This window comes from Oncorhynchus nerka, linkage group LG22 (assembly GCF_034236695.1).
Source record: "Oncorhynchus nerka isolate Pitt River linkage group LG22, Oner_Uvic_2.0, whole genome shotgun sequence".
Taxonomy (NCBI): Eukaryota; Metazoa; Chordata; class Actinopteri; order Salmoniformes; family Salmonidae; genus Oncorhynchus; species Oncorhynchus nerka.
In genome coordinates, this window is record NC_088417.1 from 20582446 (window position 1) to 20606152 (window position 23707).

The window sequence follows — 23707 nt, forward strand, 5'->3', positions numbered from 1 at the left end:
TAAGTATATGCTACTGAAGTTCTTGAACTGTTATAGGTTCATGACCAAAAATAACTGCGATGTTGTGCCATGTATTAGCCTATAGGCCTAAGAAATTACAAATCTTAGTTTCATGTGTGCATGCAAGGTTAGCCTACTATTTTCTGCAAAATAACATATAGGCAAATAACAAACATAGACCCAATAACAGAATAGGCATATATTTGTTATAGGCCTATATGTTATATGTGTTGGCTATATTATAGTTTTCTACAAAACAGCATATATATTTGACACTGACCCCTGTGCCAGCAGTATGCGTCATTAAAATTAAGCCAATATATAACCTCGCTATATAGTTTCCATTAGTAAACCTGTTATAGGGGCACTGAATTGTAATAGGAAGCAGCGCAGAAGTAATTTCCTCTCGCCAATGCATGAACCCTCTTCTCTCTGAGCACGAAGAGAGCACATGTACGGGAAGACTTAGACTTAATCAAGTGCAAGTTGTAAAAATAATTTGCTATTTCAGTGTTTCAGTAGCCTCCAACCCTCCGACAGCTGCCCCCCTCGCCTTCCTTTGTTCTCGCCAACTCTAATAGGTTTTCCCCCGCCACACACAATTCACTTTTTTTCCTTTTCCCCCCCTCTTCCCCTTTTCCCCGTTTTGTGCGGAGCCCAGTGTGGACTGGAGCATTTGAGCAATTTGAAATTAAAGCCAACAATAGGGAGACCACTCCCGGGGACCTCTCGCTCTCCACATTACACGGAAGACGCTCGTGTGCTCTCCCACATTATTGGCAAGTCATTACGTTTCTCTGGAAACCAAACCGGGAGCGAGCGGGAGACTTCTGAGGGCTCGCGGACGGTGATGCAAGCACAGTGCAGTTTCTCTGATTGATTCAACCAAGATTATGTCATTAACAACGTTCAAAACAAAAGCGTAATGCAATTTTGTTTAAAAAGTGTGCTTTTGCATTTCATGTGTGTAAAGTGGAAGTAATTTACTGAGTTGAACATTTAATTTAAATTTAAAAAATATATATATTGATTTGACATGCCCAGTTCTGTTAAAAAAACATTTATTAGATTATTTGGGATTTATTTTAGCTCATAATTTGACTATTGAGTCTTCCAAGAGTTAAACACAAAAATACACATGTAAACATTTTATTTCAGCTCCATTCATGCTTTATGTAGGCCTTCCATGTTTTTCTCTAATTTAAGATTCTAGCAGTGATGTTTGAGAGCAGATTTGACTGTATACAATTATCCCACTCATTCTAAGCCCAGAGTAATTCCACATACATTTCTCCCTCACTGTGCCTATTCCTTAAACCATTTTGCAACACACACACACACACATGGGATGATATATAGGCCTAATTGGAAAGACAATTGACAGTGACACAAACAAACACTTATGTTTTATTCAGGGATAATGTAAAGGCAGTGGGCATTGTCAGATGTGTATAGGCTAATAGTGTTTGCAACCAACAAAAAACCTGGGCCATGCATGCATCATGCAATTCACCATTAAACGTTCATATGCAAATAGAAGTTGACCTACAGTGTAGTGTCTTAGTGCTCAATGAATGACATTATATTCTTTGAAAGCAAAATTATGTCTAGGTTTTCTAAACATGGTTTTAAACTATAGGTCTTGGCTACATCTTTATGCTATTTAAAAACATATTTAATGACAACAATAGCCTACAAACAATAGAGAAATCGTCATACGTGTTTTTGTTATGATAAGGTATGCATAATGCATATTTTAAAAACCTCATGTTGGTATTTGGTGGATACAATGCTGCCAATCGCAATTCACCATTTGTAAAAACCACGCATGGCAGTAGCTAGTGTTACAAAAGTTTCCAAAGCAAACACATTCGTTTTAAAAGGCCATGTGGAGTCAAAATGGCGCCACGCAAACTGGCAACACTCTTTGAGCCAATCACATCCATCCTTTCTGCGCTGTCACTGGCCATTCGTGATTACGCACTTCCACTTTCCGACCGGCCGCTTCTTCTCGCTCGCGCGGTGTGTATCCTTCGCTGAAGTGGAAAAAATACGGTGTCGAAACGGATTGTAAACACGACTAAAACATGACATTTCGGCCAAGTGAGACCAAAAGCGTTGTCACAGTGGGTAGATGAGGATCTTCTGCAAAGGTTTAGGCTCATCTTTGTTGTCTTCGCATGTTCACTTTCTCCGTAGATGGTCTCCGGCGAGCTGTGCCTGGCAGCGGACAACGACTTTTTGGCAAATAATATGAAGGAGATGATTGGAGGTTGCTGCGTGTGCTCAGACGAGAGAGGCTGGGCAGAAAACCCTCTCGTCTACTGTGACGGTCACGGCTGCAATGTTGCAGTCCATCAAGGTAAACACTGAATAAAGTCAAATGCATGTAACATGAAATTTGCTTGACTAACATCCGATAACTAACGTTAGCTAGTTGCTAGCTAGCTCGCTAAGGCTAGCTATCGCGGTTGATCGCCTGCCATGAAGCTGGCTAGCTATCAACGTTAGCTGGGGTGTATTCATTACGTTGATTCTGTTTAAAAAAATGGAAGCAAACGGAACGAAACGGGGAGTGATCTACCTGCGTTTGTCCAGTAGGGATGGTCGTTTTCTATGTTTGCTTCCGTTTGGTTTTTAAACGGTAAACGGTTTCCGTAATGAATACTCCCCTACTCTAGCTAGTTTTGCTATTAGCTAGCTAGCGAACTATTCAGCTAGCCAATAGCCAAGGTTATATTGTTAGCTAGCTAACTTTAGTTCTATTCAATCGACAGTTGTGCGCGCGTGTAGTGTGTTAATGTTAATCATTGGGTAAGATAAAGTAGCTAACATGTTAAGTTCTACGAGTTGTATAACCAAGAAAACATTACAGCCTATCTTGACAACTACAGACATTTGTTACTTTAGCCAACTCCATACCCACGCTACATAGCTAGCCTTCCTGTCTAGTAGGTATGGAGTTGGCTAAAGTAACTAACATTTCTGCAGCTGTCAACATTGGCTGTAATGTTATCCTGGCTACTATTTGTAGAATTTAACAAACATGTTGGCTACAAGGTCTTACCCAATGATACACATTACCACACTATCAGTGATGATAGCCAACTACTAAATCATATTTGCCCAATATATTGCGAGATAAGTTTAGTAAACAATAGTGCCATGCGGGAACTAGCTAAGTTGTTATACAGAAGGAACCAGGCTGTGTAGCTAGCTTAAGATTGTCTGCAACACATTAAACCCAAATAAGACAGATGGTTTCACAGATCCAAACAACAATGTCAATGGTACTCAGATTCTGTTGACAAAGTCACAATCAGAACTAGGCTGACTGACTGGTATCCAGTCAATACGGGTGATTTTGGCTTTGTGAGAGAGAAACTCGTGATCATTGTCATGCTTCGTTTCGTAGTTGTCATAATTCTGGTAAATTGAATATCTGGCCTCTTACCCATACAACTAAACACACCTATTTGTACATGCTTTAGACCCTTGTTATTAAATACCCACCCACCCATTCGTTTTAAATGTGAATTCATTGGGTCAAAATTATTTAAATTTTTCATTTAACATTTATTTAACTAGGCAAGTCAGTTAAGAACAAATTCTTACGTACAATGACAGCCAAACCTGGACGACGCTAGGCCAATTGTGCGCCGTCCTATGGGACTCCCAATCACGGCAGGATGTGATACAGCCTGGATTAGAACCAGGGACTGTAGTGATGCCTCTTGCAATGAAATACAGTGCCTTTACACCTCTGTGCCACTTGGGAGTGTAAATGTAATCTGTAGCTAACCAACACATTGTGACACGATTGTACCAATCACTGACTCCTCTGTCCACAACAATATAAACATTACCCTTTTTATTATCAGTGGATTATTTCTGTTGATTAGAGCTGTCCCGACAAAAAAATCTTGGTCGACCTGAGAGTCATCCTGTTCTTTCAACCAATCGATTGGTCGAAATGTTTTAACTTATTTTTCCATATATAGACACACGCCCTATGTGTTTGAATAAAATAAACTACATATGCACTGAGCTTGTCAGATGCTTTAAGCACACGTTTTGATTAAATAATTAAGACACACATGACTTGAGAATTAGCCCGATGGTCACATTGTATAAAAAAAAAGTGAGTGCCTGTGTGACCAGCACATGTTGTCTCGCTCTACTCCCTACTGTTGCAAAAATGCGCCCCAGCACAACAATTGTATATTGCGCTGTCCGTGCTGAAGCTGCAACACCATTTCAGCCATTTCGTTTTTTACTTGTTTCTGACTGACCAGTTCTGTTACTGAAGTCCCTAATTTGTTTAGGAAAAACATTCCCTATTCCCTCAGCCCTTGCTCTCTTTGTGAAACATGTAAGCATACCATGCATGTGACCAATAGGGTCTGACCTATAGCCTATCATAATCACATCAATAAATTGGTTATAACAAACTCCAAACACAGTAACACGTGACAGCAAAATGGATGCGGAGGATGTGAAAAAGAGACCCGAACTAGGCGGATGTTTACTGGTTGCTCAGGAGGGAAAGGGGAAGTCAGATCTGTGGAAGACATTTGACTTAGTTGCGGAAACTACTGGAGATCAAGAAAAAGGAAGTTATCAGAGCACACGTTGTGTGAGTATTATGTGTGGCAAACAGTTGCTGTTAGATTACAATATTATAACTTTTTCTGACCATTTGGAACAGTGTAAACAACACTAAATAAATAAGTGTACCAGAGAGTCTGATCTAACAACGACAAAAAATATATATAAAGCCTTTATTACAGCAGACTAAAAATAGTTGCATGCATGCATTAATTTGCTGTTTATTGCATAGTGTAATTATTCAATGCTCTCTTTGATATTTAATTTTAAAACTAAACTGCTTGGTTGCATTTCAAGCATGAATGTCTCGTATGCAGTTTGATGTCATGAACAAATTAATTATTGATACATATTGAAATATAGGCCTAAGTAAGTTAGAGTATAAGACTTAGGCCTACAAGTAATACCAGGCTACTAATGATAACAACATTACATATTATTATAAGGATGATCATCATAATAAGGAGATCAAGAAAAAGGAGGATATATGAGCAAGAGCTGCATGCATATTATTTGACAAACAGGTGCTTTTACTTTACAGTATCATTTTTCTGCCTTTTTGGAACAGTGTAAAAAACACTAAATTAGTTATGGGTGGTCACAAGCCATCAAACAAAGCCGAGCTGCTTGAATTTTTGCGCCAGTAGTTGCATAAAGTCACACAACATCAATGTGAAAGACTGGTGGAAAGCATGCAAAGACGCATGAAAACTGTGATTGAAAATCAGGGTTATTCCACCAAATATTGATTTCTGAACTCTTCCTAAGTTAAAACATTCGTATTGTGTTTAAAAATGAATATGAACTTATTTTTTTTAGCGTTATTCGAGGTCTGACAACACTGCATCTTATTTGTTATTTTGACCAGTTGTCATTTTCTGCAAATAAATGCTCTAAATGACAATATTTGTTTGTTTTTAAATCACGTACATTTTATTTTGCCCATATTTTGCAGCCCTAGTGTGAGATAGGTTATTGTGGTTAATAACTGTGTTCTCTCTGCAGCGTGCTATGGCATCGTGCAGGTGCCCACTGGACCCTGGTTCTGCAGGAAGTGTGAATCTCAGGAGAGAGCAGCCAGAGTGGTGAGTCTGATCAATAGAATATCAACAATGCATTCTCAGCACTGTATTTTATGATAGAGCTTCCACTAGTATTAAGCTGATACTTTATAGGAAATTATGTGGTATATCTCTGGCACTTCAAATAATTCAACACAATTGGCAACTACCTGGTAGAGCTGGGACAGTAAACCAATAACTATTGTTACTATACTGATCACTTATCGCAGGCATTTTGCATATGTCGTTCATTACAGTAAGTAGCCTATACTAGAGATATGTGAGGTTTGAACTTAAACAATTTAAACTTACGCTCTTTGTTATCACATTAATTCAGGCAATTTATGGTGATATGGATTTTTGTCCATATTTCCCAGCTCTACTACCTGGCAGTAAATACTACCATGTGGTGCTTGTATTAACCAATCCAAAAAAACCAAGTACAACATTGGTTAATATTACAGTGACAGAGTGGGTCATGTCCGTGGAAGCAACAGGCATGCCTAAGACGCACCCCAGAGTATTTCTCATCCTGGCTGTAGAAATGGTTAAACAGTGGTGTCATAGTCTCTTATGATATTGTGTGGACAAAAACTGTCAGGGATGTTGAGGGATGGCATGCATCCTGTGGGAGGGGTGGAGTAACGGGTGTGAAATTGGCACGACTGGAGAGATAAAAACACACGGACACAGACACACAGGAAAGGGAAGCAGTCTTGGGCAGCAGTATGTTTGTACTGTAGGAAAAGCTGAGGCTTGAAGCCAACTAGGCCCTCCCTTCCTATGCTATGGGTTGGAACCAACTTATACTTATTTGATAAGTGTTGGATCACTGATTACCCAGAAGTGTGTGTTAGAAAGAGATTAGGGCACATGCTTGTGAGTGTATCTAAATCAAATCAAATTTATTTATATTGCCCTTCTTACATCAGCTGATATATCAAAGTGCTGTACAGAAACCCAGCCTAAAACCCCCAACAGCAAGCAATGCAGGTGTAGAAGCACGGTGGCTAGGAAAAACTCCCTAGAAAGGCCAAAACCTAGGAGGAAACTAAGAGGAACCAGGCTATGAGGGGTGGCCAGTCCTCTTCTGGCTGTGCCGGGTGGAGATTATAACAGAACATGGCCAAGATGTTCAAATGTTCATAAATGTCCAGCATGGTCAAATAATAATCACAGTGAACGGGTCAGGGTTCCATAGCCCCAGGCAGAACAGTTTAAACTGGAGCAGGAGCACGGCCAGGTGGACTGGGGACAACAAGGAGTCATCATGCCAGGTAGTCCTGAGGCATGGTCCTAGGGCTCAGGTCCTCCGAGAGAATTAGAGAGAGCATACTTAAATTCACACAAGACACCGGATAAGACAGGATAAAAACTCCAGATATAACAGACTGACCCTAGTCCCCCGACACAAACTACTGCAGCATAAATCTGGAGGCTGAGACAGGACGGGTCAGGAGACACTGTGGCCCCATCTGATGATACCCCCGGACAGGGCCAAACAGGCAGGACATAACCCCACCCACTTTGCAAAGCACAGCCCCCACACCACGAGAGGGATATCTTCAACCACCAACTTACCATCCTGAGACCTTTCCGTCCACCTTCACACTCCTGGGCCAGACTACACTTAATCATAGGACCTTCTGAAGAGATGAGTCTTCAGTAAAGAGTTAAAGGTTGAGAACAAGTCTGCATCTCTCACATGGATAGGCAGACCATTCCATAAAAATGGTTCTATAGGAGAAAGCCCTGCCTCTGTTTTTTTAAAATAGAAATTCTAGGGACAATTAGGAGGCCTGCATCTTGTGACCGTAGGTCATGTACATACCTACATACGTGTAGGTATGTACGGCAGGACCAAATCGGAAAAATAGGTAGGAGCAAGCCCAAGTAATGCTTTGTAGGTTAGCAGTAAAACCTTGAAATCAGCCCTTGCCTTAACAGGAAGCCAGTGTAGGGAGGCTAGCACTGGAGTAATATGATCACATTTTTTGGTTCTAGTCAGGATTTTAGCAGTCGTATTTAGCACTAACTGAAGTTTATTTAGTGCTTTATCCGGGTAGCCAGAAAGTAGAGCATTGCAGTAGTCTAACCTAGAAGTAACAAATGCATGGATGAACTTTTCTGCATCATTTTTGGACAGAACATTTCTGATTTTTGCAATGTTACGTAAATGGAAAAAATCTGTCCTTGAAACAGTCTTGATATGTTCGTCAAAAGAGAGATCAGGGTCCAGAGTAACGCCGAGGTCCTTCAGTTTTATTTGAGACGACTGCACAATCATCAAGATTAATTGTCAGATTCAACAGAAGGTCTCTTTGTTTCTTGGGACCTAGAACAAGCATCTCTATTTTGTCCGAGTTTAAAAGTAGAAAGTTTGCAGCCATCCACTTCCTTATGTCCGAAACACAGGCTTCCGGGCCTCCCGGGTGGTTAAGGGCGCTGTACTGCAGGGCGCCAGCTGTGCCAGCAGAGACTCCGGGTTCACGCCCAGGCTCTGTCGTAACCGGCCGCGACCGGGAGGTCCGTGGGGCGACACACAATTGGCCTAGCGTCGTCCGGGTTAGGGAGGGCTTGGCCGGTAGGGATGTCCTTGTCTCATCGCGCACCACCGACTCCTGTGGTGGGCCGGGCGCAGTACCCACTAACCAAGGTTTCCAGGTGCACAGTGTTTCCTCCGACACATTGGTGTGGCTGGCTTCCGGGTTGGATGCGCTCTGTGTTAACCTCTTAAGTCGACCCTCTACTTTTTTGAACATTCTGTTAAAAATCGCGCAACATTTCAGCGCCCTGCTACTCATGCCAGGAATATAGTATATGCATTTGCTTAGTCTGTGTGGATAGAAAACACTCAGACGTTTATAAAACTGGTTAAATCACTGCTGTGGCTTTACCAGAACGGCATTTACATCGAAAAGCACAGGAAAAACTGATCACTGAAAATGGGAAAATATATCCATGCGCTACTTGAACCCATTGATAAAGGTGAACCACAATTAATTGACTGAGGTTGCAGTACCTACAGCTTCCACACGGTTTCTAGAGTCTTGTCATTTCCCTTCGAGTTTTTTCTTGGTCAAACACATGCAGGGCACCGTATCTCCTCGGGTCTAGGACCGGATATTTTCGTTGAGTTTCTAGCCGGACATTTTTCCAGACGGACAGCTAATGATCTTTACATCGCCTCCTGATGAATTTTATCGCTTATTAACGTTTACTAATACCTAAAGTTGCATTACAAACGTCGTATTTCGAAGTGTTTTGTGAAAGTTTATCGTCGACTTTTTGAATTTTAAAAAATGACGTTACGTTTTGAAACGATGTTTTTTTCGTTTATCACACAGTCTACATATAACGATATCTAGGCTTTATATGGACCGATTTAATCGAAATAAAGACCCAAATAGTGTTTATGGGACATCTAGGAGTGCCAACAAAGAAGATGGTGAAAGGTAATGAATGTTTTCTATTTTATTGTGCGGTTTGTGTAACGCCGAAATGCTAATTATTTTGTTTACGTCCCCTGTGGGTCTTTTGGGGTGTTACATGCTATCAGATAATAGCTTCTCATGCTTTCGCCGAAAAGCATTTTAAAAATCTGACTTGTTGCCTGGATTCACAACGAGTGTAGCTTTAATTCGATACCCTGCATGTGTATTTTAATGAACTTTTGAGTTTTAACTAATACTATTAGCATTTAGCGTAGCGCATTTGCATTTCCAGAGCTCTAGTTGGGACGCAAGCGTCCCGAGTAGAAGCAAGAGGTTAAGAAGCAGTGCGGCTTGGTTGGGTTGTGTATCGGAGGGCGCATGACTTTCAACCTTCGTCTCTCCTGAGCCCGTACAAGAGTTGTAGCGATGAGACAAGATAGTAGCTACTAAAACAATTGGATACCACGAAATTGAGGAGAAAAAGGGGTAAAATTTATAAAGAAAAAAAAAAGAAACACAGGCTTCCAGCGAGGGCAATTTTGGGGCTTCACCATGTTTCATTGAAATGTACAGCTGTATCATCAGCATAGCAATGAAAGTTAACATTATGTTTCCGAATGACATCCCCAAGAGGTTAAATATATACTGAAAACAATAGTGGTCCTAAAACGTAACCTTGAGGAATACCGAAATTAAGAATTGATTTGTCAGAGGACAAACCATTCACAGAGACAAACTTATATCTTTCCGACAGATGAGATCTAAACCAGGCCAGAACTTGTCCGTGTAGACCAATTTTGGTTTCCAATCTATCCAAAAGAATGTGTTGATTGATGGTATCAAAAGCAGCACTAAGGTCTAGGAGCATGAGGACAGATGCAGAGCCTATATAGTATAGTATATATCTGCATGATATAGAGTTTTGCTCATCGCCCATGTCTCCCTCCCTCCTGTTTCTTTCTCTGCAGAGGTGTGAGCTTTGCCCCCACAAAGACGGCGCCCTCAAGAGGACTGATAACGGAGGTAAGAATCACCTATATGTCTGGGATAGGTGTGTTGTGAGTAGGGATGTGACAAATGGAAAAATGTTCTTAACGTTTAAACTTCCATTTTTATTGGCATTACGTTCGAAAAAGTAATACAATTCCATGTGAATTCACAATGCAGCTGCGGTTCTGCCAGGACTGGTTTGGGTCTCACTGTGTGTCCCTTACAGATGGTTAAAGGGGCTACACAGGATTTTTATATATAATTTTGCATTTCAATTTCAGAAAATGTCTATAATATATTTGCAGTAATAGTGGAATGATAGTCTTTCACGGTATTACTTACCCGCAAGTGTTGTGATTGGCTGTGATATTCGCCTATTGATTTCTCCCACCGGACCGGCATCTGACTTTGTGGCTATGCTATCTAGTGGAAATCGGGTCAAGCAGGCAATGTATAAATCGTTCTGTCATTTCCTGGTTGCTGCACTGTTTGCTCAATTTCTGTTTATATGGGAAAGCCTACAATACTCAGTTCATGTTATGATGAACCATCTGTAAGGGACACACAGTGAGACCCAAACCATTGCTAGCAGCTCTGCAGGTTTTAGAGCTTTTTGAAGCTGGTGGACCAAAAGTGAAAGTGAAAGGCTCAAGTGTGAGTCTCCCCCATGTTCGATTCTCTGCCATTAGCACAGTTGAAAATGTGATGGAACCCTTTTAACTTGTATTCGGTACGTGGGAATTTAACCACAAAATGTATTTTTATGTCCACTACGCCATCACACACAGATGTTTATTCGCAACAAGTAAATTTGATGGAAACATCTCTGGTGGGAAAATGTGCATATTGTTATCATGCAGATTTTAGAATATTTGCATGAAAATCTGTCTCAATTGGATGGAAACCTAGCTAGTGATGTTCTTTTTTCCCTCAGTTGGGTTTAGTGCCTGGTCTTGTCCACTCTGTTCCAATGAGTCCTGCGTGGCATGTTGACATTGTAGAGGGAAACAGACATGCGTGTTCCTGAGAGTCTTATCTCTCAGTGATGGGGTCATAATATTTTGTAGCTTAAACCATTCAAAAGATAGAGACACATTTGTAGGAAGAAAACAGAAACCTCTGTTTATTACAACCACCTCTAGCGGCCGCGGGAGGTTACTGACGTAACCCCGGTTCTATGAACCAAGCCCCTACTTTGGGAAACACTGATATGGAGCCTCCTTGATCTGAGTAATCCCATCAACTATTGACACACAGGCTGTTGGCCTCTAACAAGGTTCTGTGGTTAGCCAATGCTTATTTTGTCTCATTAATGGGATGTGTGCTGCCTGTTGTGTGTGTTTATGAGGGGGCGAGCCAGGCTTGGGTAAATAGGGCTGAGAGGAGGCTCCTCTCTGGGTTCACCAGGAGGTCACAGCGAAGACTGTAAACATGGATGGAACGTACACTATAAATACAAAAATATGTGGACACCCCTTCAAATTAGTTGATTCGGCTATTTCAGCCACACCTGTTGCTGACAGGTGTATAAAATCGAGCACAGCCATGTAATTTCCATAGACAAATAATAGGCAGTAGAATGGCCTTACTGAAGAGCTCTGTTACTTTCAACGTGACACCATCATATGATGCCACCTTTCCAACAAGTCAGTAAGGCACATTTCTGCCCTATTAGAGCTGCCCGTGTCAACTGTAAGTGCTGTTATTGTGAAGTGGAAATGTCTAGGAGCAACAACGGCTCATTATCGAAGTGGTAGGCCACACAAGCTCACAGAAAGGGAAAGGGGGATACCTAGTCAGTTGTACAACTGAATGCCTTAAACTGAAATGTGTCTTCCGTAATTTAACTTCTCTAGGGTAGGGGGCAGCATTTGGAATTTTGGATGAAAAGCATGCCCAAATTAAACTGCCTTCTACTCAGGCCGAGAAGATAGGATATGCATATAATTAGTAGATTTGGATAGAAAACACTCTAAAGTTTCCAAAAGGTTTAAAATAATGTCTGTGAGTATAACAAAACTCAGGTGAAAACCTGAGAAAAATCCATTCAGGAAGTAGGATTTTTTAGTTTTTTGTTGTAGTTTTCTATTCAATGCCATTGCAGTATCCATTGACTTAGGACTCAAATTGCAGTTCCTATGCCTTCCACTAGATGTCAACAGTCTTTAGAAATTGTTTCAGGCTTGTATTCTGAGAAATGAGGGAGTAAGAGCAGTCTGAATGAGTGGACCCTGCGGTGTCAGAGCTTTTTCATGCGCGCGGCCAAGAGAGTGCCTTTCTTTTTCTTTTTTTTCTTTTTTTTTTCTTTTTCCAATTAAGAACATTCAAAACAAAAGTGAAAAGATATTAGTCAACGATAGGACAAAGTGACAGTAACAGACTAGTGTAACAAAAAAAACAAAAAAATTATATAAACAAACATACAAGAAGAAAAAAATAAATAACGAGACATTGGATCACCTGCCGTAGGCTACATATTATACATTACGTGTGAAACATTATGTGAGGATTATATATAGATTCAATCAATGAGATGTGGGGGGAGATTCTCCATATAGTCAATAAAAGGTTGCCAAATTCTGTAAAATGTCTTTAACTTATTCCTCAAGCAGTAAGTGATTTTCTCCGATGCTACCCATCCCGGATCCGGGATCGTGACTACGGCTCAAGCTCATTACCATAACGCAAAATGCAAAAAAAATATTCTTAGAAATATTTAACCTCCACACATTTTTATTTTTATTTTTTTACCTTCATTTTACTAGGCAAGTCAGTTAAGAACAAATTCTTATTTTCAATGACGGCCTAGTGGGTTAACTGCCTGTTCAGGGGCAGAACGACAGATTTGTACCTTGTCAGATCGGGGATTTGAACTTCCAACCTTTCGGTTACTAGTCCAACACTCTAACCACTAGGCTACCCTGCCGCCCCATTAACAAGTCCAATAGCTCAAATGAAAGATAAACACCTTGTTCATCTACCCAGCAAGTCAGATTTCTAAAATGTTTTACGGCGAAAACATAGCACATATTTATATTAGATCACCACCGAAACAAAAGACAAGCGGCAGCCATTTTGTCCCAGAAAATATTAAATTTAAAAGTAGGATTAAAAATAAATAATTCACTAACCTTTTGAAAATCTTCATCAGATGACAGTAATATGATGACATGTTACACAGTAAAACATTTTTTTTTCAATAATATGCCATTTATATCCATAAATCTCTGTTTACTATGACGACATTTCAAAAAATGCTACTCAAATGATGATAGCTCCGACAGATAACGTCAGATAACAAGCAATAAACATTTTTTTTATTTTTATTATTATTATTTTTTTTTTACCTTTATTTAACCAGACAAGTCAGTTAAGAACAAATTCTTATTTTCAATGACGGCCTGTGGGTTAACTGCCTGTTCAGGGGCAGAATGACAGATTTGTACCTTGTCAGCTCGGGGGTTTGAACTCGCAACCTTCCGGTTACTAGTCCAACGCTCTAACCACTAGGCTACCCTGCCGCCCCACATGACTAAATATACATGTTCTACATATAGTTACAAAGATACACTTATTCTTAATACAACCGCTGTGTTACATTTATTTTTAACGTTACAGAATTCGTTCACTAGGCTATACTATGAGACAGCGCTCAGATATTAGCAGTATGTCTTCTCTACGTTTGGAGTCCACAGAAACCCAAAATAACCACATAAATATTCCCTTACCTTTGATGTTCTTCGATCAGAAGACGTAGAAGGAGTCATACTTACCCAATACATCGTTTGGTTTCAAGTTGTGTATCTTTGTATTAGCATATGCCAACAGCTTCAGCTGAAATGCACCCAAAATTACTTCTGGACCCGCACTCTTGCGCATCAAAACTTCAAAATTACATATTATATGTCGACTAAACTGGTCAAACTAAGTGCAGAATCGAGCTTTATGATGTTTTTAACGTGTAAAACAAAGATCAGAGCGAACAGACAAACCGATATCAATTGGTGTTCCTTGGAAAAGAACGTGCCCCAAATCAGCCGCGCGCAATAGAGTGCATGTATTTTTGAGTGACCCGAACGTTTTAGCCCGCCAAAGGACGAGGGCGCGCGAGATTCTCACATTTCAAGGCAATACATTTCTTGGCAATCGCTAGAAATATTTCTGTTCGCTTTATAGTATGGCTTTGCCTAAGATTGGTGTTAGTAAAGTTACCCAGTAGACAGACCTCCGGGTCTAAAGGGAATGCAATCCTGTGAATTGAGGATATGGTATCGCATACCCCCTGCCAGAAACCGTGTAGTTTTGAACACTGCCAAGTGGAATGGAGGAATGTTCCTTCATCTGAGCCACATCTAAAACATAGGGAGGATATATCTGGGTTGAACTTGTGCAGTCTAGATGGGGTGATATAGAGCTGATGGAGGAAATTAAACTGGATCGGTCTGTATCTGGAGTTCAATGTGGATGTAACACCATCCCTGCATAGGTTTCGTAGTTGTAGGTAGCTAAAGAAGTCCCTGTTAGGCAAGTGGTATTTCTGTTTCAGCTGATCAAAAGACATAAGAACTCCCTCCTCGTAACAATGTTCCAGAAGAGTGATCCCCTTATCAGACCATGGTCTAAAGTTACTATTCTGGAAAAACATAGGGATCAATCTATTGTTCCATAAAGGGGTTTTAGGGGAAAGGAATCCCCCTCGTCCAAACAGCTCATGCAGTTTGCACCATGCCAGAACAGAATGTATGATTAAAGGGTTGTCTGTGATGGTTTTTATAGATTTTCTGTCCCATTTGTAAAACAATTCTGCCCCAGTGTCATCATTTACCTCAAGCTTTTCAATGTTCAACCATGAGGGAGAGGGACCATTGTCAAACCTCTGAGCCAGAAACCTAGACTGTGCACCCAGTAGTACATTCTAAAATTGGGGAGGTTTAAGACCCCTTGACTGTAATCAAGGGTCAGTTTATCCAGGCCAACCCTAGGGGTTTTGCCGTGCCAGATAAACCGTCTGGTCAGCTTGTCGAGAGAGGAAAAAAATGCTGCGGGAACAGGGATAGGGAGAGATTGAAACAGATATAGAAATCTGGGCAGGACATTCATTTTAATTACATTGATTCTACCCAGTAGAGTGAGAGGTAAGTCCATCCATTTACAAAGGTCAACCTCCACCTTTTGCAACAAACTGGCCAGATTGAGTTCATAGAGGTTTTTATTTATTTATTTGATTTATTTCACCTTTATTTAACCAGGTAGGCAAGTTGAGAACAAGTTCTCATTTACAATTGCGACCTGGCCAAGATAAAGCAAAGCAGTTCGACACATACAACGACACAGAGTTACACATGGAGTAAAACAAACATACAGTCAATAATACAGTATAAACAAGTCTATATACAATGTGAGCAAATGAGGTGAGAAGGGAGGTAAAGGCAAAAAAGGCCATGGTGGCAAAGTAAATACAATATAGCAAGTAAAACACTGGAATGGTAGTTTTGCAATGGAAGAATGTGCAAAGTAGAAATAAAAATAATGGGGTGCAAAGGAGCAAAATAAATAAATAAATTAAATACAGTTGGGAAAGAGGTAGTTGTTTGGGCTAAATTATAGGTGGGCTATGTACAGGTGCAGTAATTGTTGTTCAGATTACCATCCACCATTATGCCCAAATATGTGAAGCCCATAGGCGACCATCCAAAAGGAACCTTGTGCTTGATGGTATGATGGTCAAAGACAGACAACGGTAAGATTTCGCTTTTATCAAAATTGACCTTATATCCAGAGAAATAACTATAACACTGTAGTAGTATCTGCAAGTGAGAGAGGGCTGCAAGTGAGAGAGGGAGTGTTCTGGGTTTGTTAGAAATAAGATAACGTCGTCCGCAAAGTGATAATTTATGGGTATGGGGGCCCACCTCAAAGCCATGTATGTCAGGGCACGTTCTAATAGCCTCAGCCAACGGTTCGATGGCGAGGGCAAAGAGGTGGGGGCTAATGGGGCAACCTTGTCTGTTCCCCCTATAAAGAGGGAAAGAGGAGGAAGTAATCCCATTGGTAGCAATCCTAGCTTTAGGAGATTTGTAGAGTGATTTTATCAAATTTACAAACACGGTACCTAAACCGAACTTTTCCAAGACGCGAAAGAGGTATGGCCATTCAACCCTATCAAAGGCCTTTTCAGCGTCGAGGGAGACTGCGACACTAGGTATTTTGTTTTTGTTAGCAAGGTGAATTATATCAAAGAACCTTCTGAGATTATTGGAGGACAATCTATTAATTATGAAGCCAGTCTGATCTGGGTTGACCAACAGGGGAAGACATGACTCCAGTCTCTTGGATAGCATCTTGGTGACCAGTTTACAATCTGTGTTAAGGAGAGAGATTGGTCTATAGGAGGCGCACTTTAGCGGGGTTTTCCCTTTCTTGTGGATTACAGTAATCACTGCTTGAGAGAAGGACTCTGGAAGGCAGTTGTCTTCTCTGGCTTTTTTAAGTACCTCCATAAGGTAGAGGACCAACAGCTCCCTAAATTCTTTATAGAACTCTGGAGGGAAGCCATCCTCCCCAGGAGATTTATTAGAAGGTAAGGATTTAATGGCCTCCAACAATTCAGGAACTGAGAAGTGTTCACTCGGGCGCTCGCTGTCTTCCCCTGACAGGCATGGGAGGTTGAGAGAGGAGAGAAAGGAGTCGATCTCTGATAGATCATCGCTTGATTGGGAAGTGTAGAGGTATCGTATTTCTCAAAAGTATTATTAATTTCAGTAGGGTCGAAAGATATCTCATTAGTAAGAGTTTCTATGGCATTAATTGTCCTCTTACTTTCCTCTGCTTTCAGTTGCCATGCCAATACTTTGTGAGCTTTCTCTCCAAGCTCGTAATAACGCTGTTTTGATTTAGTGATGTCCCTCTCAGCTTGATATGTGTTCAGAATGTTACATTTAAGTTTTTTATTTACCAAAAGCCTGTATAGATCTTTAATCGGGCCTCTTTGGTAGGTTTTCTCTAACTCAGAGATTTCAGAATCAAGGGCACTCAGTTCTGCACCGTGTTTTCTCTTCAGCCCTTTAGTATAGGAAATAATCTGTCCCCTCAGATAGGCCTTCAATGGGTCCCAAAGAATGAAGCTGTCAGGAGCAGAGGGTTTGTTTGTCAAAGTAAAAATATTGATCTGCTCTTTGATGAATGCACAAAATTCAGGTTGCTTTAGGAGTGTAGAATTTAGTCTCCATCTATATGCTCCATTTACCTTGGTAGGAATGGAGATTGATAATACCAGAGGAGAATGGTCACTAAGCAATCTGGGGAGATACTCGACATCTAACACTCTATGAAACAGTTGTGTCGAAAGTAAAAAGTTATCTATGCGTGTGTGTGTGTCTTGTGTGGGGGTGAATAAAAAGAGTAGTCCCTATCCTGTGGGTGCAACTGTCTCCAGATGTCTAGTAAATTGAGATCTTTCATGAATGACATGGTGAGCTTGCCGGCTTTGGTAAGAAGTGAGGGTTTATCAGAAGACCTATTAAGAACTGTATCTAAGCAAAAATTAAAATCTTCTCCAACCAGTAGCCATCCTGGTGGTGCTTGAGCAACCTGAAGGAAGACATTTTGAATAAACATATGGTCATCGAAGTTAGGAGCGTAAATATTCAATAGGGTCCAAGACTCTGAAAACATATGCCCCTGCACCAAAACAAACCTGCCAGAGGGATCAGAGATGGTGTTGTTGATGCAGAAGGGGATGTGTCTACTTATCAAAATTGCAGTTCCTCTTGCTTTGGAGTTAAAAGAGGATGCAAAAACTTGTCCTACCCATTCCCTCTTCAATTTCTTGTGTTCACTGCCTGTAAGATGTGTTTCTTGTAAAAACACAATGTCAGCCTTTAATTTCTTAAAGTATGTATAGACTCTTTTCCTTTTAATCGGGCTGTTAAGACCTTTTACGTTGAATGTGACATATTTTAGTGGATTAAGCATAGGTTGGGTTTCAAATATGTAACTGAATAGAAATCTATCATATGCAGATAATTAGGCAATGTTTCAACTTTGGTTTGAGCACAAGTGACCTGTGTGTCTCTTTAGGAAGGAAACAATAAACATAGAAAAAAGAAAGAAAAATCCCACCCACCCCGATTGTCAGACTAAAACAACAATCCCAACAATCAAACATGAATACACTTGTAGAGATACGTTGCTGCTCGCTTTCCATCTTGCTCTTACTAGCTAAACCTTGGCGTAAACTAAAACCTGCGAGCTCTCTAAATTGAAAACAAACGTTGTGAATAGATATTTATGGCTGAATATTTACTGCCCACGGTAAGGGATGCTTGAGTCTCTTTTCGAAAGATTAACATAAATGAGGGGGAAAGCAGTGGGCCTAACTAAGCCCACTTATTGCTTCGCCCAGTAGATATGGACTAAACCAAAATATACTCTCCTGTAAATGTAATAGAACTCACCCCGGAAAGATACGGTTAGTTGAAAATGTACAAATCAATTATAGTGACCGGGAGATACCAGCAGTTCAATCCGGATAAGAGAAAACAAACGAACTGCATTTTATCCCCCAGAGAGACCGTCCTGGCTCAGACGTTGCTCAGTTCTTTGAGAAAAGTGTGCACTTCTCCTGGTGTGTTGAAGAGATGGCTTCGGCCTTTGTACTGAACTTTCATCCGCGCAGGGTGGATGAGGTAGCCGGTGATGTTCTTCTCCTTCAGTGCTTTGGCGGCAGGTCTGAACCTCTTGCGACGTCTGGCGAGATCCGCGCTCATATCTGGGAAAAGGCTGACCCTCTTTCCATCGATGGTGATGTCCCCTTTGGCTCTTGCGAGTTGCAGTATCTTCTCTCTGTCTTGGAAACGGAGGAACCTGATCAGGACGGCTCGTGGGGGCTCATCTGGCCGGGGTTTCGGCGCTGATGTTCTGTGGGCTCGTTCGATTCCCAGCGGCTTGGTGAAGTTGATTATGCCTAGGACCTATGGGATCCATTGAGTGAAGAAACGGACCGGATCACGGCCCTCGCTGTCCTCTTTCAATCCCACCACACGGATATTACTACGTCTACTCTGGTTCTCCATCTGATCTACCTTGTTTTTGAGGTAGGCATTGTCCTTTTGCAGTTGTATCAAGACCTGGTCATGTCTAGCGATGGTATCTTCAACTGTGCTAATGCGCAGCTCTGCCTCAGTCGTTCTCAAAAGGAGATCATTCATGGAGGATTTCAGGTCGTCAAAGGAAGAATGGAGTTCAGACTATTTCTTATCAATTTTCAGAGAAAGACCTCTGTTACCATCCTGAATTTCCCGGAGGAGAGTAAGCCAGCATGTCGGCAGGCTCGCAAGACAGTCTGAAACTGTCGTCTGAGTTATGAGGGCTAATGCTAATCTTGCTAGCTGTAGCGTTATCGTTATCTTGGGAATCAACAACGTTTTGGTCGTCCTTCTTGCCTCTCGGTCGGAGGTCCATGGCTCTTTGGGACGGTAAGTACTTGACAATTTATCAGCCGATGTTAGAATATTGTTTCAACGTTGTTATTTAGGTAAAAATAGAATAACTTTGAAGAGCTCGGTTTGTCAACGTCTGCACAGCTTCGCGGCATCACGTGCTCCAGAGAGTGCCTTTCTTGTTTACCTTTTATATTGACAACGTTATTGTCCGGTTTAAATATATTGATTATTTAGGCTAAAAACAACCCAAGGATTGAATATAAACATCGTTTGACATGTTTCTATGAACTTTACGGATACTATTTGGATTTTTTTGTCTGCCTGTTGTGACTGCGTTTGAGCCTGTGGATTACTGAAGAAAAAACGGAGGTTTTCGGATATAAAGAGACTTTATCAAACAAAAGGAACATTTATTGAATAAATGAATGTCTTCTGAGTGCAACCATATGAAGATCATCAAAAGTAAGTGATTAATTTTCTCTATTTCTGACTTGTGTAACTCTTCTACTTGACTGGTTACTGTTTGTAATGATTTGCCTGCTGGGCTATGTTCTCAAATAATTGTAAGGTATGCTTTCGCCGTAAAGCATTTTTTAGATCGGACACCGTGGTTGGATTCACAAGAAGTTAATCTTTAATCCTAAATAAAATAGTTGTATATTTTCTGAATTTTTATAATGAGTATTTCTGTATTTGAATTTGGAGCTCTGCAATCTCACTGGATGTTGGCCAGGTGGGACGCTAGCGTAGAGAGAGGTTAACCCAACTCCTCTGAATCAGAGAGATGCGGGGGCTGCCTTAAAACTTCTTATGGCTTAGATCCCGCTAACGGGATCGATATGACAACAGCCAGTGAAAGTGCAGGGCGCCAAATTCAAAACAACAGAAATCTCATAATTAAAATTCCTCAAACATACAAGTATTTTACACCATTTTAAAGATAAACTTGTTGATAATCCCACCACAGTGTCCGATATCAAAAAGGCTTTACGACGAAAGCATACCAAACGAGTCACAGAAAAACACAGCCATTTTCCCAGCCAAACAGTCACAAAAAGCACAAATAGAAATAGTCACTAACCTTTGATCTTCATCAGATGACACTTATAGAACTTCATGTTACACAATACATGTATGTTTTGTTCGATAAAGTTCGTATTTATATCCAAAAATCTCAGTTTACATTGGCGTTACGTTCAGTAATGTTTTGCTTCCAAAACATCCGGTGATTTTGCAGAGAGCAACATCAATTTACAGAAATACTCATCATACATGTTGATGAAAATACAAGTGTTATGCATGGAACTTTAGATATCCTTAATGCAACCGTTGTGTCAGATTTCAAACGAACTTTCCCGAAAAAGCACACCATGCAATAATCTGAGTACAGCGCTCAGACACAAAAACAAGCCATACAGATACCCGCCATATTGTGGAGTCAGAAATAGCATTATAAATATTCACTTACCTTTGATGATCTTCATCAGAATGCACTCCCAGGAATCCCAGTTTCACAAATGTTTGATTTGTTCGGTAAAGTCCATCATTTATGTCCAAATACCTCCTTTTTGTTTGTGCGTTTAGTACACAATCCAAACTCACAAGGTGCGGGCAAGTCCAGGCGAATGTTCAGACGAAAAGTCATATTACAGTTTGTAGAAACATGTCAAACGAAGTATAGGATCAATCTTTAGGATGTTTTTATCATAAATATTCAATAATGTTTCAACCGGAGAATTCCTTTGTCTGTAGAAATGCGATGGAACGCAGCTAACTCTCACATGAGCGTGATCAGCTCATGCCACTCTGGCAGAGCCCTAACTCAATCAGCTCTCATTCCACCCTCCTTCCCAGTAGAAGCATCAAACAAGGTTCTAAAGACTGTTGACATCTAGTGGAAGCCTTAGGAAGTACAATATGACCCCATAGACACTGTATATTTGATAGGCAATGACTTGAAAAACTACAGACCTCAGATTTCCCACTTCCTGGTTGGATTTTTCTCTGTTTTTTTGCCTGCCATATGAGTTATGTTATACTCACAGACATCATTCAAACAGTTTTAGAAACTTCAGAGTATTTTCTATCCAAATCTAATAATGATATGCATATATTAGCACCTGGGCCTGAGTAGCATGGATGAGTAGCATGGGGATGACCAGTGAGATATACCTGCTGGTGGGTGTTATCGTGACCAGTGAGCTGAGATGAGAGCTTTACCTAGCAAAGACTTAAGGATGACCTGGAGCCAGGGGGTTTGGTGCCGAATATGTAGTGAGGACCAGCCGACGAGAGCATACAGGTCACAATAGAATATGGGGCTTTTGTGACAAAACGGATAGCACTGCGATAGACAGCATCCATTTTTCTGAGTAGAGTGTTGGAGGCTATTTTGTAAACGACATCGCCGAAGTCAAGGATCGGCACGATTGTCAGTTTTACGAGGGTATGTTTGGCAGCATGAGTGAAGGAGGCTTTGTTGCGAAATAGGAAGCCACTTCTAGATTTAATTTTGGATTGGAGATACTTATTACAGTCTAGCCAGACACCTAGGTATTTATACTTGTCCACGTATTCTAAGTCAGAACTGTCCATATTAGTGATACTAGGCGGGCAGGTGCAGGTAGCGATCAGTTGAAGAGCATGTATTTAGTTTTATTAGCATTTAAGAGCAATTGGAGGCCTCGGAAGGAGCGTTGTATGGCATTGAAGGTTGTTTGGAGGTTTGTTAACACAGTGTCCAAAGAAGGGCCAGATGTATACAGAATGGTGTCGTCTGTGTAGAGCTGGATCAGCGACATCATTGATTTATACAGAGAAATTAGTTGGCCCAAGAATTGAACCCTGTGGCACCCCCATAGAGGTCCAGACAGCAGGCCCTCCAATTTGACACACTGAACTCTGTCAGAGAAGTAGTTGGCTCCAGTTTCAACTGTTCTGCCTTACTATTATTCGACCATGCTGGTCATTTATGAACATTTGAACATCTTGGTCATGTTCTGTTATAATCTCCACCCGGCACAGCCAGAAGAGGACTGGCTACCCCACATATGCTCTCTCTATTTCTCTCTTTCTTTCTCTCTCTCGGAGGACCTGAGCCCTAGGACCGTGCCCCAGGACTACCTGACATGATGACTCCTTGTTGTCCCCAGTCCACCTGACTGTGCTGCTGCTCCAGTTTCAACTGTTCTGCCTTATTATTATTCGACCATGCTGGTCATTTATGAACATTTGAACATCTTGGCCATGTTCTGTTATAATCTCCACCCGGCACAGCCAGAAGAGGACTGGCCACCCCACATAGCCTGGTTCCTCTCTAGGTTTCTTCCTAGGTTTTGGCCTTTCTAGGGAGTTTTTCCTAAGCACCGTGCTTCTACACCTGCATTGCTTGCTGTTTGGGGTTTTAGGCTGGGTTTCTGTACAGCACTTTGAGATATCAGCTGATGTACGAAGGGCTATATAAATACATTTGATTTGATTTGAACCAGGTGAGGCAGCCATTCGAGAAACTAAGGCTGTTGTGTCTGCCGATAAGAATGCGGTGATTGACAGAGTCGAAAGCCTTGGCCAGGTCGATGAAGACTGCTGCACAGTACTGTTTTTTTTATCGATGGTGGTTATGATATCGTTTAGGACCTTGAGCGTGGCTGAGGTGCACCCGTGACCAGCTCGGAAACCAGAGAAGGTACGGTGGGATTCGAGATGGTCGGTGATCTGTTTGTTCACTTGGCTTTCAAAGACTTTAGAAAGGCAGGGCAGGATGGATATACAGTGGGGAGAACAAGTATTTGATACACTGCCGATTTTGCAGGTTTTCCTACTTACAAAGCATGTAAAGGTCTGTCTTTTGTATCATAGGTACACTTCAACTGTGAGAGACGGAATCTAAAACAAAAATCTAGATAATCACATTGTATGATTTTTAAAATAATTAATTTGCATTTTATTGCATGACGTAAGTATTTGATACATCAGAAAAACAGAACTTAATATTTGGTACAGAAACCTTTGTTTGCAATTACAGAGATCTTACATTTCCTGTAGTTCTTGACCAGGTTTGCACACACTGCAGCAGGGATTTTGGCCCACTCCTCCATACAGACCTTCTTCAGATCCTTCAGGTTTCGGGGCTGACGCTGGGAAATACGGACTTTCAGCTCCCTCCAAAGAT

General features: G+C 41.1%; 1 protein-coding gene across 3 annotated transcripts in view; it reads left to right on the forward strand.

The window, feature by feature from the left end:
- The first annotated feature begins 1689 nt into the window (after nt 1-1689).
- Nucleotides 1690-23707, forward strand: part of mllt10 (MLLT10 histone lysine methyltransferase DOT1L cofactor) — a 75161-nt gene continuing 53143 nt past the window's right edge. Inside the window, exons 1-3 of one of the 3 annotated variants that reach the window (XM_065007050.1) lie at nt 1690-2362; nt 5614-5693; nt 10072-10126. In XM_065007050.1, the coding sequence (XP_064863122.1) occupies nt 2200-2362; nt 5614-5693; nt 10072-10126 (298 nt within the window). In that variant the 5' untranslated portion in view covers nt 1690-2199. The remainder of the gene's footprint in view (nt 2363-5613; nt 5694-10071; nt 10127-23707) is intronic. The other 2 variants (XM_065007051.1, XM_065007052.1) reach the window with 2 other exon arrangements.